The sequence below is a fragment of the Carcharodon carcharias genome, chromosome 11, assembly GCF_017639515.1.
Source record: "Carcharodon carcharias isolate sCarCar2 chromosome 11, sCarCar2.pri, whole genome shotgun sequence".
In the NCBI taxonomy this organism is placed as follows: domain Eukaryota; kingdom Metazoa; phylum Chordata; class Chondrichthyes; order Lamniformes; family Lamnidae; genus Carcharodon; species Carcharodon carcharias.
In genome coordinates this window covers 31,235,424-31,252,304 of record NC_054477.1, presented here as the reverse complement: position 1 = coordinate 31,252,304, position 16,881 = coordinate 31,235,424, and the positions used below count along the sequence as shown (strand labels likewise).

Below are 16,881 nucleotides of genomic sequence, written 5' to 3'. Positions count from 1 at the left end.
CTTAGTTAAAGCTGGATCTCCAATCCTGGAAGATTCCACCCCCCTCTTCCACAGAATCAATAGTGTGGTTCTTTATCCACAGTTAGGCCTTATTTGGATTTGGGTGATTCCTAGGAAAATATATGAATGTAGGAATTCTGGAGAACTGGTTGCTGATGAGATTTTTTAAAAGACTAATGCCTAAGATTCAGCCTTTGCTTCAAGAAGCATACAAGAAAACTATGGACAGTGCTATATATGGATTACAGCACACCATAACCATGATCAGGGAACCCATTTCACATTTTTGGCATTTACGTTTTGTGCTCTTCAAGATGATGAATGTCAGTGTTGCAATATTTCCCCCCTCTGGGCATCCAGTGTGAGCATCAAACGTCCTAAAATCAGGTGGAGCATGCATCAGATAAACAGTGAAATTCTCACAGCTCCTGCCCCGACAAGCTACTTTAATTTCCAAATGCAGAAAAGTAACTCTTACTAAGTGTGGGTATTTCTATTTCCCACAAAAAGCATTCCCCCTTCATCTGATGGTATTGTGTCAGTAGTGCGCTGCCTCAAAGGAAGACACTGAGGATGTCCTTTCACTAAGCTGCCTGCTGTGAAGATATTCATCCCATCATTCTGGGCTGGACACAAAGACAATTCCCAACCGTGAAAGGATAGTGAAAGCCAGTTTTTCTGATATTAAGTTTACCTACCTTGCGTGTCGTTTATGGTTGTATGGAGTAAATGTATCACAAAATCGCTAGATAATTAAGGATGAGGAAGGCCATCTGGTCTATGTTAATTCATTCATCCATTGAGATTCTAATGCCTCCCCGTTGCAGCCTCCAACTATTTCTTAATGGCTCCAGGGTTTTTGCTGCCACTGCTGTATCTGAAAGGACATTCCACATATTTATCACTCTGTTTCTGTGAAGAAAATTTTCTGATATCATTTCTAGAATTACCTATTACTAGTTTGAGATCATGTCCTCTAGTTCCAGTTCAGCAGTTTAGTTTAAAATACAATTTTCTGTAATGTTAGTTTATCTCTCATAAGAACCCCTCCCCTCACCATCCAGTCACCTCTGTTTAGGCTTAAAAACCCAAGTTTCTCCAGTCTTCCCTCATAACTCAAACCCCTGGCACTGTGGATCAGCCATGTAGCTTTTCAATATCACGCTTCCAGTGCTTAAATATCTCTTATTATTGATGACGAAAACTGGATGTAGCATTCAAATTGTGGCCTGATCAGAGCACTATAATATTTGATCTCACTCTCATCCTGTTACTTTTGCTAAGTGGTTTGACATTTCATTGGCTTTGCTGATTGCTGCTCTGCATTGATTGGACATGTTTAGTGAAAATTTACTAAAACTCCCATATCTCTCTCAGCTTCATATTTAGCTACTTCTTTTCATTCCTACATGTTGCAAGTTAGATTTGCCTACGTGAAATTTCATCTGTCCCCTTCCATGTTTTGTCCAAATCAGCTGCCCCTCCTAATTTTCGTAACATCTGTAAAATGTGATCACTTTGCATGGAGTTTCAGAATCCAGGTCTTTTATGTAAATTAGAAATGGCTGTATTCCCAAAACTGAGCCCTGAGGTACTCCACTCAATACTTCCACCTAGTTTGACATAACTCCTCTAATTGGCACTCATTTCCTACCCCTAAACCAACTTCTTATCCATTCTCAGGAATTACTAAGAATTCCCGCAGTTTAATTGATAGCCTAACATGCAGAGTCTTGTCAAACCCTTTTAAAAGTTGAGACACACCATGTCTTAGGGCTTACTACAATTCCTTTGGGTGAGCGATTTGCCAATGAACTCCAGCTGGTTGGGTAAGCATGTTTGTTCCCTTCTGGACCATGACTGACTGCTGATAAATAAATTATTGTTGTGCAGATGATGATCAAGTTACTAAGGGTGCTTGATTCCATTATGTTACATGGAATGGAAATAAGACTAATGGGTCTGTAATGATAATGATTCTCAATGCTTCACAAATTACTTTCCTAGTCTTTCTGGGATAAATATCATGAATTTATCTGTTTTTGAGTCCATTCTGCCTATCTAGAATTTCCAGCTCATTTATAATAAAGTAAAATGATTTTACTTAAGATATCTTTATTTACTTTAGATCTTACTTTATATCCTTACTTTACTTAAGATATCTTTTATCTGAAGAGGACATGTGTTTCACGTCTCTCATTGTCAATATTTGGAGAAAATTATCATTTAGAATATTTACTATATTATACTCATCCTCAGGTTCAAGCCTGTGTGTCACTTATGGTTTTCATTTCTTCCATGACCAGTTTCTTGCTTTCTTGATATTGAAACATTTTTGTTACCATCATATATAGCTCTGCTGTGGTGTCTGTTTTTCCTGGTTTCACTTTTCTCCTCTGATCACCCTTTTAATGCGTTCCTGTGTTTTCTTCTTGTTACATTCCCTGTTGAGGCCAATAACTTTTAAAAGGGGATTTGAATTTCTACTGGCCGAGGATCACTCATCAAGGTGTCAAGTTTTAAGACTTTTACTGTAACAAACAAACTAAAAGCAACATTAAACATTATTTTGTAGGCAACTCATTCTTTACACTTCAGAAAAGAAACTCCCTGTTTAATTTTTAGTATGACTAGAAACCCTGCTATGGTTATACTCACTTTATTGTCCCAAAACCAGTCCAAAGCTATGCTCCGCTCCTGATGGCCTGCTTCCTTTTTCCTCTCCCAGCTGGGTAACTTCTAATTCCAGAACTGAGTTTTATTGTGAGGATTACACCGGAGACTCTTTCCATCTAGCTCAAGCTAGATGAATCTTCTGGCCCCCTTTAAATCCTCACAAACCTGGTCTCTTCAATCTGAGCATGAGATTCCACTTGTGTTCTATGTGGTGAAAAATAGGGTCAGCATTTTCTCTGCTTCAGGTGCAGGGCAAGTCTCCTGCTCTCTGCCTCTCAGATGGCTTCAGACCAACTTGTGTCTGTGAGGTTCAATGATACTTTGAGACCCGCAGCCCAATACTACAAATGGCTTGCTATTCACTTTTTCCCTCTAAAAGCTCACCTCCAAGGCAACGTGAACCACATAGGCCTTGTATGCAGGTAGAAGTGTCAATTGGCTATCTTCCAGACCCCAATTCCATTCTATCTTGGGATTAAACAGATAGTTAAAGTATAACAATTTATAAAATCTGACAACTTTAACACCTTCCTGTGAGACTTGGAGACTAACCATAGTCAGCAAAATTTCTCTTGTTATTGTACACAGGTGTGAATATCTTGCACCTTGTTCCCTAGTAAATCAAGCTGGGACATCACCCCCATGCACACCCCTGCCCACAACCCCCCCCCAGCCTAGTCCTAACACCTTCCCCACCCCACCACCTAACCTTTAATAAGCAAGCTACCCAGGCTTGTTATCAGGCAGAATTCAAAACAGGTCACAGATCCCCTTCATCCTTCCAATTTACCTGGAATTAAAGAGACAGTCCCAAAATATAACAATCTTATCATCTATGTATTCAGAACATTCTATTCAGCCCAGTGAGTTCCACCTCCTTGCTCCCTACAGAATTTGTGCAAGACCTTTTCCCTTCTAATTGGCTTGTTAATCAATTTAAGATTTGGTTTTCTTAGTCTGAGCTTGCTGTTTTAGAGACCATCAACATCATGTACTTATAATGTACTGGAATACAAGGGGATAATAGCATTGATCTCACCTCTTCCATTGTTCAAAAAGATTATTCTCTATCCATTGTTAGTTTTCATTGAATTACTTTTGGCATTTCTTTGAGAACTATACAGTGGGTAAATTTTTAATTGTGTCTGTTATGTTGATTCAGTTGGGATTTTTTTTCTACATTTCTTGGGAATGCTGGCATATTGAACATCCTACCAGCTATCTCTTTCCAGACATTTTGGCACAACATTTGTTTTGAAGGATTCTGGAATATCTTTGTTTCAAATAAATTGTTGGACTAATGTATAAATTCCTTTTTTTAATCCCACTCGACATTCTTTCCCTGTAACTTTGAACTGAAATGCTACCTGCTTGCTGTAAGCTACACAGTCCAATGAACCAGCATGAAAGAGGGCATTTACTGGAATTTCACCCTACACAATCAGTACAAATGGGTGACTTAAGATGCTTATGGCAACAAACTACTATATAGGAATTTAAGATCATGCTGAACTTCATGGGCTGAACTTTAGAGGGTGCTGTGGTCCCCAACCCTGAGGTTAAAAATTCTGCAGGCAAGGGAGATGACTTACAACCCAAACAGCTTCCCTTTTGTTTATTTATTCATGGGATGTGGGCTTCGCTGGCTGTGCCAGCATTTATTGCCCATCCCTAGTTGCCATTGAGAAGGTGGTGGTGAGCTGCTTCTTGAACCGCTGCAGTCCACATGGTGTAGGTACACCCACAGTGCTGTTAGGAAGGGCGTTCCAGGCTTTTGACCCAGCGACAGTGAAGGAATGGTGATATATTTCCAAGTCAGGATGGTGAGTGACTTAGAGGGGAACTTCTAGGTGGTGGTGTTCCTATCTATCTGCTGCCCCTTGTCCTTTTTAGATGGTAGTGGTCATGGGTTTGGAAGGTGCTGTTGAAGGAGCTCTGGTGAATTCCTGCAGTGCATTTTGTAGATGGTATGCACTGCTGCTACTGTGCTTCAATGGTGGAGGGAGTGAATGGTTGTGGATGTGGTGCCAATCAAGCAGGCTGCTTTGGCCTGGATGATGTCATGCTTCATGAGTGTTGTAGGAGTTGCACTCATCCAGGCAAGTGGGAAGTATTCCATACCTGACATGTGCCTTGTAAATGGTGGACAGGCTTTGAAGAGTCAGGAGGTGAATTACTAATTGCAGGATTCCTAGCCTCTGACCTGTTCTTGTAGCCACAGTATTTATATGGCTAGTCCAGTTCAGTTTCTGGTCAATGGTAACCCCCAGGATGTTGATAGTGGGGGATTCAGTGATGGTAATGTCATTGGACATCAAGGGGTAGTGGTTAGATTCACTCTTGTTTGAGATGGTCATTGCCTGGCACTTGTGTGGCACGAATGTTACTTGCCACTTGTCAGCCCAAGCCTACATATTGTCCAGGTCTTGCTGCATTTGGACATGGACTGCTTCAGCAATGGGGAGTTGCGAATGGTGCTGAACATTGTGCAATCATCAACGAACATCCCCACTTCTGACTTTGATGGAAGGAAGGTAATTGACGAAGCAGCTGAAGATGGTTGGGCTGATGACACTACCCTGAGGAACTCCTGCAGTGATGTCCTGGAGCTGAGATGACTGACTTCCAACAATCACAATCATCTTCCTTTGTGCTAGGTATGACTCCAACCAGTGGAGAGTTTTCCCTCTAATTCCCATTGACTCCAGTTTTGCTAGGGCTCCTTGATGCCACATTCAGTCAAGTGCAGCCTTGATGTCAAGGGCAGTCAATCTCACCTCACTTTGAGGGTTCAACTCTTTTGTCCGTGTTTGAACCAAGGATGTAGTGAGGTCAGGAGCTGTGTGGCCCTGGTGGAACCCAAACTGGGCATCAGTGAGCAGGTTATTGCTAAGCAAGTTCCGCTTGAAAGCACTGTTGATGACCCCTTCCGTTACTTTACTGATGATCAAGAGTAGACTGATGGGGCAGTAATTGGCCGGGTTGGATTTGTTCTGCTTTTTGCGTACAGGACATACCTGGGCAATTTTCCACATAGCCGGGTAGATGTCAAGTGTTACAGCTGTACTGAAACAGCTTGGCTAGGGGCGCAGCAACTTCTGGAGCATGAGTCTTCAGTACTATTGCCGGAATATTGTCAGGGCCCATAGCCTTTGCACCATCCAGTGCCTTCAGACATTTCTTGATATCATGTGGAGTGAATCAAATTGGCTGAAGACCTCCAGAGGAGGTCGAGATGAATTATCAACTCAGCACTTCTGGCTGAAGATTGTAGCAAATGCTTCAAGCCTTATCTTTTGCACTGTTGTGCTGGGCTCCCCCATCAATGAGAATGGGGATATTTGTGGAGCCTCCTCCTCCAGTGAGTTGTTTAATTGTCCACTACTATTAACAACTGGATGTGGCAGGATTGCAGACTTTAGATCTGATCAGTTGGTTATGGGATTGCTTAGCTCTGTGTGTCATTTGCTGCTTATGTTATTTGGCATGCAAGTAGCCCTGTGTTCTAGCTTCACCAGGTTGACACCTCATTTTTAGGTATGCTCCTGGCATACCCTACTGAACTGTTCATTGAACCAGGGTTGATGATAATGGTAGAGTGGGGGATATGCCAGGCCATGAGGTTACAGATTTTGTTAAGAGTACTAGTCTGCTGCTGTTGATGGCCCACACTGCCTCATGGATGCCCAGCCTTGAGTTGCTAGATCTGTTTGAAATCTATCCCATTCAGCCAGGTGGTAGTGCCACACAACATAATGGAGGGTATCTTCAATGTGAAGGCAGGATTTTGTTTCCACAACGACTGTGCTGTGGTCACTCCTATAATGGACAGATGCATCTATGGAAGGCAGCTTGGTGAGGATAAGTATGTTTTTCCCTCATCACCACAGAACCAATCTGAGCCCTTTAGGGCTCAGTCAGTTGTGATACTACCCAGCCACTCTTGGTGATGAACATTTGAAGCCCCTCACCACCCTCGATGGTGTTCAACATGGGGGAATACTGACTCTTCTGCTGAGGAAGGGCTGTACATGGGAAGCAGCTGGTGGTTTCCTTGCCCATGAAATTTCATCCAGAGCCATTGTTGAGGACTCCCAGAGCAACTCCCCCACTGACTGTTCTGCCACCACCTGAGGCATTATCTGTAAGATATGATTCCGTGAGGATGACTATGTCAGGCTTGACTCGTCTGTGAGAGAACACTCCTGATGGGGCTAACCCCCAGCAAGCAGGGCTTTGCAGGGTCGACAGGGCTGAGTTTGCCGTTGTTGTTTCCAGTGCCTAGGTCAATGCTGGGTGGTCCATCCAATTTCATTCCTTTTTTGAGGCTTTGTAGGCCATTCAAGTTGCTGTGGAGTCACATGTAGACCAAGTAAGGACATTAATGAACCAGATGGGTTTTTACAACAACTGATGATGGTCATCATTAGACTTTTAATTACAAATTTTTATTTAATTCAAATTCCATCTGCCATGGTAGGATTTGAACCCCAGTCCCCAGAGCATTATCCTGGGTCTCTGGATTATTAGTCCAGCGATATTACCACTATGCCATTGCCTCCCTGCAACAATTTAATGCTGGGAGCAGCCTTAAATGCTTTAAGGTGAGAATTCTGCCCTTTTTTCAGGAGGATGTCCCACCTTAGAGAGTTGCCGGCCAATCCATTGTAATCCCAGATGGGTACGTAGCCACTGCTGGGACCAGAGGCAGTGTCACCACCAGGGAGCCCAAGTAGGTCCAGGGTTGGGCTCATCTTTTGATGAGGGCTGGAGGGATGTGAGAGGCTGATTTAAGGTGTCCGGGGTGGAGTCGTGGGTGGTGGTGGCTTGGGGGGGGGGGGGGATGCGGTATGAGGCGGTGGGGGGGGGGGTCGGTGTGCATGTGGGGGTTGGGGGGGTTGTGGATTAAATGGGAGTAGATGGATTGGGGGGGGGGGGGGGGGGGGGGGGAAGTGCCTCCGATGGCCTCCAGGGGCCCCCGAGTGAAGTTCGAGTCTTTGCCTGACAACAGTTTGCGCAGGCACAGCTAAAGCTGCCAGGCTTCCCACATGGCATGGGCTACCCCTGCCAAGGGTAAAATAACAAAGCGGTGGGATGAGGCCTTTAAACGATTGGTCATTCAATGGCCTCAATAGGCCCAAGGGTGTGTAGGCTGCCAGACGTCTCCCCTGCCCCCTGTAAAATATCAGACAGGCATGGGCAGGCAGGTAGGTGATCGGCAGTCCACCTGCTGGATTTTACGAGCACCACCACCACCCCCCCCCCACCCCCCCCGCCCCCCGACCATCTTTAAACATGCTGACAGGGTAGCATAAAATCCAGCCCAATGGGTCAGCAGAAAGTATGCATTCTTTGCATAAATCTATGACTGAAAGTAGCTTACTGCCCCACACAAGGTATTTCCAACCTTACCTGGAAAAACTCAGCAGGTCTGGCAGCATCGGCGGAGAAGAAAAGAATTGACGTTTCGAGTCCTCATGACCCTTCGACAGAACTTGAGTTCGAGTCCAGGAAAGAGCTGAAATATAAGCTGGTTTAAGGTGTGTGTGTGGGGGGCGGAGAGATCTCTATCTCTCCGCCCCCCACACACACACCTTAAACCAGCTTATATTTCAGCTCTTTCCTGGACTCGAACTCAAGTTCTGTCGAAGGGTCATGAGGACTCGAAACGTCAACTCTCTTCTTCTCCGCCGATGCTGCCAGACCTGCTGAGTTTTTCCAGGTAATTCTGTTTTTGTTTTGGATTTCCAGCATCCGCAGTTTTTTTGTTTGTATTTCCAACCTTAATGTCTAGACCCAGCTAGAACAACCTGATCTAATGCGTCTCATTTACAATAATTCCAAAATCAGTTAACTGATCTCTCCCTAACATTGTCAGGTGGTGACTTCTAAATCCAAGATGAGTTATCATGATAACCTACGTTCTTATTTTAAGCAACTTGAAAGTTCATCAAAATGCTGAAAAGCTAACTCCTGATTTTATAATACATCAAGACTGCATTTAAGTCTTATAATTGGACTTTTTTCAATTCTGCACTCACTGTGCTGAGGTTCATTTGCCAGGAGCACAGAACAGAAAATTGCGCTTGTGCAGTCCCTAATTTTCTACCGATTAAAATGTGATTTCCAATGGGTTGGACTTTGAAATGGGAGCAGGATATCAAAAAGGGAATTATTTTATTTTAAATGTAACACTACTGTTGACTGACTTAAGTAGCTTATATGGAATCTATAAGAAATCCATTCTCAATTACTTTTAGTATTCCGACAGCAGTTGAATCCCTTATTCAGGCTAATGTTAAGAAGATCAGGATTGCTGTCCAGATGATGATGCTCTCCTCTTTCCATTGAATGACTTTGTGTCTTGGTAGAGGAGTGTGGCTGAAAATGACCTCATCAATACGCAAAGGGGAAGTGGAAACTAGCATATAAATTTGATAATTATCATAGTATGTAGAATTCAAAACAAGGAAGGAAATGCTCATATGTTCGTAAGTAAAGTTGCAGCGTTTTTACCATGCATGAAGATACCTCAAAAGTTCCAGAGTTAATAGATACCTTTAGTGCAGCTGTTTATGATTTAGGTTGGGACAGAGTTTACCAAGCATAGGAATCTGTCCTTAACTAAAGCCCTGGGGAAGGGTGTGAGATTTTCTCTCACAATATAAGAGTCCTAAGAAAAAACAAATCTAAATGCTAGGGCAGGAGGAGAGGAAAAGATAAAAAAAGGAGATAACACATGGAATAAAGACTCCCTCTCCCCACTTGACACAGGCTCTACTTTACAGACTGTTGTCAGTCTGACTATGTGGCCCCCTTTTCTTATTTTTTTCTTCTGCAGACAGTGATGCTATCTTCCTGATGGCTTGTTTTTCATCGCCATCTCACATAGCTCGTAATATATAAGTAGCTAAACCAAGGAGGAAGAAAGGCCATGAGCTTTGAAACTCATCCCTTTAGTAGCCCAACTCCTATTACTGTATCCAGTTGCATTTTTGTCACCCCTGTCTTTTGCCTGTCCTACCTAGCCTACTATACCCTTCCAGGCTTTTAACACTCTAGTCAAAAAGTTTATTTTATATTTACTTTTTGCCAATCTAAATTTCTGGTGAGGACTTCCTCTGTAGCTGCTTTCAAAGGCACAGGCTGGGATTTTCTCGGTGTAGCTTTAAACTGCAGTGGGAATCCTGTTTATAAGGTAAATGGATTCTCTGTCAGCGAAGCTGTGGGAGCAGAGAAGAAGCAGCTCCAAGAGAATATCCGCTTGTGTCTTTGGGTCCCACTCCAGGGATTCCTTAAAGAGCTATGCTGCAGCTACCTCCGCTTGCCCATTTTGTATTTAATACTTTTAGTGTTTTTGCATTTCTTGACATCAGTTGCCTAGGTCCCAAGCTCTGGAATTCCTTCCCTATGCCTCTCTACCTTGCTTTGCGCTTTTTAAGACACTTCTTAAAGCCTACCTGTTTGACCAAGCTTTTGGTCATCTTACCTAATATCACCTTATGTGGCTCAATGTCATACTTTGTTTATAATGCTCCTGTGAAACATTTCATCAGGTTAAAGGCACTATATAAACATAGGTTGGCATTATAATATAACTGCAGAATCATCTGAGTGTACAGGGCAAGTAATAACCAATTTTTTTTATTGTGTGTTACTATCTTATTGACTACGTTTTTGTTCTGCTTTGCAGACATTTCACTATAGCTGAAGGATCCTCTGGTGTGGTGGAATGTCTTCCATGCTCTTCTGCTCCAATAGGAATTGTGGAATGTGCAGGTTAGTCCGGAGCTGCTGGAAGACAATTGAGCACACAGCAATACCATCTACACCCAGGTCGGAATTTTTCCCTCATCAGGCATGCGGGATTGGTGGGCCCGGGAGCAGTTGAGAAACAGGCCCCCAACTGCAATTGGCCCCCGACCGCGATTTCACTCTGACTGGCCAATTAACGGCCAGCCAGTGTGAAACGCGTGCCGCAAAAACTCAAGTGCTACCGGGATGGGGGTGGGAAGAGGGCGGGCGACAATGTCACCACGTGCGCGGGGAACACTGCGGGAGAGCCCCCTGAAGGCAGGCGGCTGCCTCAGGGAGCTGCAGACCTGCAAATAATAAAATAAAGCGCAAAAAAACCTGCAAAAAATGCCCATGCATCAGAATCAAGCACCTGAAAGCATACCTCATAAAAATACTGTCTCCAGAATTTTTATTTTATTTCCTAACGGAGATTTCATCGCACCCTTGGATGAGATTTCATGAAAAATGTAAAGGCCGGCTGGCTGATTGGCCCATCCGCCAAGGTTGGACAGGCCAAGAAAAATTGCGTTTATGGGTATTTGTGCAATCACTTTGTCATGTCCCTATCGTGTTTTTGTTAAGATCAGTGAGCATGGAGGTTAGTGGTGATGTTGCTTGTTGTCAGTAGCATGTTGGCAGGATACTGCAAGCTGTTTTAAGCTGATATGGGATTACTATAAAAGCACATGATAAAGGGTCTGATGCCACAATGATATTTGATCAGTATAGAGATCACATTTACAGTTGCATGTTCTGTCAGGCAGGGAAGGACATGGTGATAAAATTGCAAGATTAGTCATCAGAAGAGTTTGATCATACAGAACTAGATATTACACATGAAATTGATGTTCATAAATGAATGCTATATTGATAACTGCTTCTAAAACATAACTAGATGAATATCTGTTCAAGACAGTGATTAAAGGTTATAATGGTGAATATAAACTAAGATTATAAAGCAACCTACAGACTATAGGAAGGGATGTGTAGAGTACAATAGATCAGAACTAAGTATCGTTGATCATTGTGTTAGACTGATATGTTGGAGTTTTCCATGGATTATCTTTCTAGAGAGATTTTGGAAGTTTTGCTTGTTGTTTCACCCTCAGAACCTATGACCTGAATTTTCGCAATGACAGAGAGGATCTCCAGCTTATCCAAAATGGTGCCAAAGCAAAGGCCCAATTCTGAAAATCCTTCCCCCTAACCTGGCACCTGCCATATTTGCAGCCAGGGGGTGGAGTATGGGTGCCAGTTGTACTTTGCACGTCCATAGTTCACAGAGACAACTGCAATGTTAAAGTGTAGTTGCCTAGAGTCAGATGTCCAAAACACAACTTGTGCACTTTAGACCTAGCAGGAGAAAGTTAGCAGACTTCTTTGGAGAGGTAGAGTATCTTTTTGGAGAGGTCCATGGACACCTTTTGAGAGAAGTAAGTTGCCCTTCAGGAGAGGTCAAGTGCTCTTTGGGATTGTTAATACTCATGATTTTGTTCTATATTGAAAGATGATCCCTCCTTTTCTCCCCAGCTGAGAACAGCCTACTCAAATACATGACCCTCCCAGTCTATATGGTTCATCTGTTCACTGGATAAACTTGTTGAGTTTCTCCTCTCTCAATAATTAGCACTCACGAACAAAGGATTAAAATGTTTGTGATCAAGGCCTACAGACATGATCCCAAAATAACTTGACGTGCCACACTGTGGAGAAGCACAGCAGCTGCCACTTTGGGTTGCTGTTCACTGGCTTGGCACAACTGCACAGATGAGTATCTAATGATCCAAGCATTAAAGGACACAATGGCCTGATCTGACCACACACAACAAAAGACCTTCAATTCCTTCCTTCCATCCAGTGTAACATGCAATCAAAGGACCATGTCAGATTCTATTAGTGCATTATAGATATTTCAAATGCTTATTCATCTGTCAGAGTGTGTGTTGTTTTATTTAAGCAGCCTATTGTGTCAGCTTTTAGCAAATCTGCATTTTCTTGAGAACCAACACTACCTGTCAAACTTATAAGGGTGGATTAGTTCAGCCATTATCCAAACCCCATTGGTAAATGGTGCAAAGACTCTTGTTTTTACACAGAGGAATGCGTACAGCCCCACGTGAGGGAGTGAAACAAGCTGAAAAGTACAAACTGCTTTCAACTCATTAATCCTTTATTTTGCTAAAAGGATATTAAGTGTGCTCATTCTGAGGTGAAGCGAGCCAAGGCAACGCTCCTGAAACTCCTGTCGCTGGTGACAGTGATCCGGATGTTCTGACCTGGGCAATTCTGCTAGACTAGTGTTGGGATGAGCTTTGCACCTGCCTGCTGCGCTTTATTCTGTCTTAACCTTGCAGATAATCTGGGGTCAAGCTCAGTGCCATTTGGAGGCAGGTTCCTGGGGGTATTTCCGGGAGCACTAGTGATTTCTGCAGCAGTTTCTGAAATATTTCAAATTTTCAAATTTGGTGCACCTGTCAGGTGAAAATCTATCATTTTGCACCTCCATTTTGCTCCTTCTACTTCACTACCTGCCACTGCACCACCCCTTCCAAAAGAAAAAAATCTGATTTCTAGCTCACTGCCGTGGAGGAATTGCGAGATTTCCCGCCCACTTGTTGAGTGCCAGTCAAACGAAAAAGAGGCCTGCCCACCATCAGCTTACATGACACCATAAAAAAAGCGAACCCCTCTATCTCGCACTGCTCCTTTAAATTCCATTTCTGACCAGGTTTTTGGGTCACCTGTCCTAATGTCTCCTTTGGTTAGGAATCAATTTTCTGTCTAATTACTCTCTTTTGAAGGACCTTGGGATGTTTTACTACCTTAAAGGCACCATTTAAATAAAAGTTGTTGTTGTACAACAAGACAAAAATTTTAATTATCTTTTCTAGGCACATATATTACACCTTCTGGATTATTTGATGGAGTTATATGAATAGTGAGGCCAAAGACCAGGTATTTTTGAGGGTTCTCTAGATTACCTGTGTAACCACGGTCACTCTGAGACAAAGCAAGCCATTGTATAAAGAGACGTGTGATGTTTCAATGATGTGATGTGCTGCTATATAGAAATACAAATATTGCTTTGAATTCTGCTGCCTATAAGAAGATAATGAGGCTGGTGCTACACAAAGGATAAGTGAATAGAAGAGATCTATTCTGGAGGGAAGTGAAGGTTTTGAAACAACATGAGCAGTAATGGGAGAAATGATCATTCATACCGGAGTAAAGAGAAACTGGTGCATTGGTTTTGGGTGGCTTCAGTTATTTGAGTGCCATCAATTGGTAGGGCATGTGTGCATTTTCTTTACTCATTTAGGAGGTGTGGGTATCGCTCATCCCTAACTGCCCTTAGGAAGATGTTGGTGAGCTGCCTTCTTGAGTCACTACAGTCTTGGTATAGATGCACCTACAGTGCCTTTAGGGAGGGAGTTCCAGGATTTTGGCCCAGTGGTGATGAAGGAATGGTGATATAGTTCCAAGTTAGGATAATGAGTGACTTGATGGGGAACTTGCAAGTGGTGGTGTTCCCTTGCACCAGCTGCCCTTGTTCTCCTAGAAGGGACGAGTTTGGAAGGTGCTATGATCTGTGATCCCCATCTGATAGTTTCATTAATTAGGATGCAAAGCCATAGAAAGGAGGTCTTGTGACACAGTGGTAGTGTCCCTACCTCTGGGTCAGAAGCACTGGATTCAAGTCCCACTTCAAGACTTGATGACCATGGCCAGAATTTTACATTGGTTGTACAGGAGTACGCCTGACCCGACAGTGCATGAAATCGTGCGCAAAGATGCCGGGTGCATGCCCGATGTCATCGCGCACTCACACGATGTTTTGCTTGCTGGGCACAGGTGGCAGTCAGAAGTGCACCCGCTGACAATTAAGCAGGCAATTAAGCTCATTAAGAAGGCAATTGTAATCGATTGTACGTGGCCAGTCCACTTTTACGGTTGGCGGACGGACCAATTGGCCCGACAGCCTTTATATGTTTGCTGAAACCTCGATCCGGGGTGGGATGAAATGTCCGGAATGAAATATAATTTTAAAAAAAGATATCTGCGGAATGATGTTTTTTGAGTTCTGCTGTCAGGTGCTTGAATGTGTTGCATAGACACAGTTTGCTGCATTTTTTTTCTTTTCATTTAATCTGTACAGGTCTGCGGCTCCCTAAGGCAGCTTCGCAGCGACTGTCTGCCTTCAGGGAGCACACGAGAAGCAACCACCCGCACCCTCACTTTTCTCAGCGCCCGCCCTCTTCCCGTGCCCCGACAATGCCTCAGGCTTTCTGAGCGTGAGGTTCACACAGGCTGGTTGTTAATTGGCCAGCCAGTGTGAAATTGCGTCCGGGGGCCGGTTGCGGACAGAAGCACGTTTCGCGTCTGCTTCTGGGCCTGCCGATCGCCCAACTAGTGTAAGATTCAGGCCCATAGAAAGTGGCTCATTATGTGGCCAAACAGTAATCAGCCTGTAAAACGTTCTAATACGCCTGATGGCAAGTGGCAAGAGCGGGAGAGTTTCCTGGTCATGCATACTGCAGAAGGCAACGGAAACTCATTGCCGTATTATATCCTCATCACACAACCTCCTCCTCCGCCTTTAGGTATCATGCCCAGTTTTTTGTTCAATGTCTGAAACTTGGGAAGGGTCATCAGACTTGAATTGGTAACCCTACTTTTCTCTCTGCAAACATGCTGCTGACCCGCTGAATGCTTCCAGCATTTTCTGTTTTTTATTACAACATCAGCATTATAGAATTTCAATGCCCATTCACCCACTGTAAACTTTGTACAGAACCAATGACCCCTATAGTAACAATATGATGTGTGAAAAAGCTATAAATAAAACCATCATTCGTTCATAGCTTTCTATATTCTTAAAAAAAAACTGTTTTTACTACAGCCCTATAAGTGTCAATCATCCAGACCATTTAAAGTATCAACAACAGAAACTGTAGGCACTTGACACCTCTTTACCTTGCGTAAATAAATGTTATGCAATTGACAGAATAAATCAATGAGGTGAGTTATTTGCCTCAGAATTCCCAATTCAGTTTCATTTCAATGGTATCCACAGTATGTTGATGGCAGGGGAGTCAGCAATTTGTAATACCATTAAATATCAAGGGGAAATGGCTATACAGCTTGAAAAATGACAAGTAACCATAATTGTTGCTTGTAGATCTACAATGTTGAGCAGAGAAAAAGCATTTAAACCAGAGATTGGGAATATGTTTGTCCAAATACAGCCTTGCAGGTGACAGGCATACATCATCCAACATTTCATATAATTTGCACCATAGCAATGCTGGGTGGTTAAATGAAAAGGTTCCTTGTGTACAAAATAATCGAACAAAGTTAAATGTATAAACTTATTATCTCAAGGAGCTATAAAACAAAATCCACACTTAAAAACATTTATGCTTGTTAGGTTTTTATTCCCGACTTTTGCGTGTGGCAAGAGATATCCAGACTACAGATCGAGTGAACGTCTCAAAGTCTTCCAACGATAGCAAGAAGGGGGCACAAGAGGAAAAGCATGCTGAATACGCTGTACTTGCATTGGTGCCTGTCTTCTGCATTGTAGGATTGCTTGGAATTCTTGTCTGCAACTTCCTGAAGAAGAAGGGATACCGCTGCACCTCAGAGAAAGAAGCTGATGAGGAGAGCTCCACTGAGAAACTTGGTAAAAAAAAAATCTTGACTGTAGCTTTTGTTTATACCACACTGACTATGGTAAATATGGGCGAAGAAATTTTGCAGACGCTGCACCTATTTTGCACTCATGCAATGGGCGCCAAAATGTTCAATATAACAGGTGACGTGGGCATGCACATTCCGCACCAGACTTCAAAAGAAGTATTCAGGGCTTATTTTTGCATATGCTACAGTACTATTGTCTGTTTGAGACATCGTTTTGCTAAATTAATATTCCCAGCACCAGTTACATGCAGGAAAATTAAGTCTACATGTAGACCAACCATAAACGAAGCTCACGGCCCAATATCGGGTGGGCTCTGGGCCTATCCGCTCCAGTGCACAGGCAGTTCTCAATGTCTTGTTCATAGCTGCAGGCTGGCACAAACAAATTTCTAGACCATGGTATCTGTCAAAAATTAAATAGGGTGACTTTCCTGTTTTCCTTCGTGTGGTATTCCACCATTTTACACATGTTCCATTTTTCCACTAAACCCCATCTCTTCACCTTCAATATTTTCATCCAGTTCAAAGACATTTTGATGGAGTGAAACTCCTATGGATTTTTTAAAACCACATCACAGGTACTTATATTATTGCAAGTTCTTGATGGCATTGTTGAGTAAAACAATGGGCTAGATTATATGTTGAGGATGGGCCCTCTGCACTCCAGCATAAATGTAGTGGATGAGCCTGCCTCCTCTTGGCTGGCTT

The 16,881-nt window shown here is 43.1% G+C and overlaps 1 protein-coding gene across 2 annotated transcripts in view; it reads left to right on the top strand.

Moving 5' to 3' along the window:
* The window catches only part of relt (RELT TNF receptor), a 92,470-nt gene that overhangs the window by 29,346 nt on the left and 46,243 nt on the right, over nt 1-16,881 (top strand). For both annotated transcript variants that reach the window (XM_041199366.1, XM_041199367.1), the window contains 2 exons: nt 10,370-10,455; nt 15,902-16,156. In XM_041199366.1, coding sequence (XP_041055300.1) covers nt 10,370-10,455; nt 15,902-16,156 — 341 coding nt within the window. The remainder of the gene's footprint in view (nt 1-10,369; nt 10,456-15,901; nt 16,157-16,881) is intronic.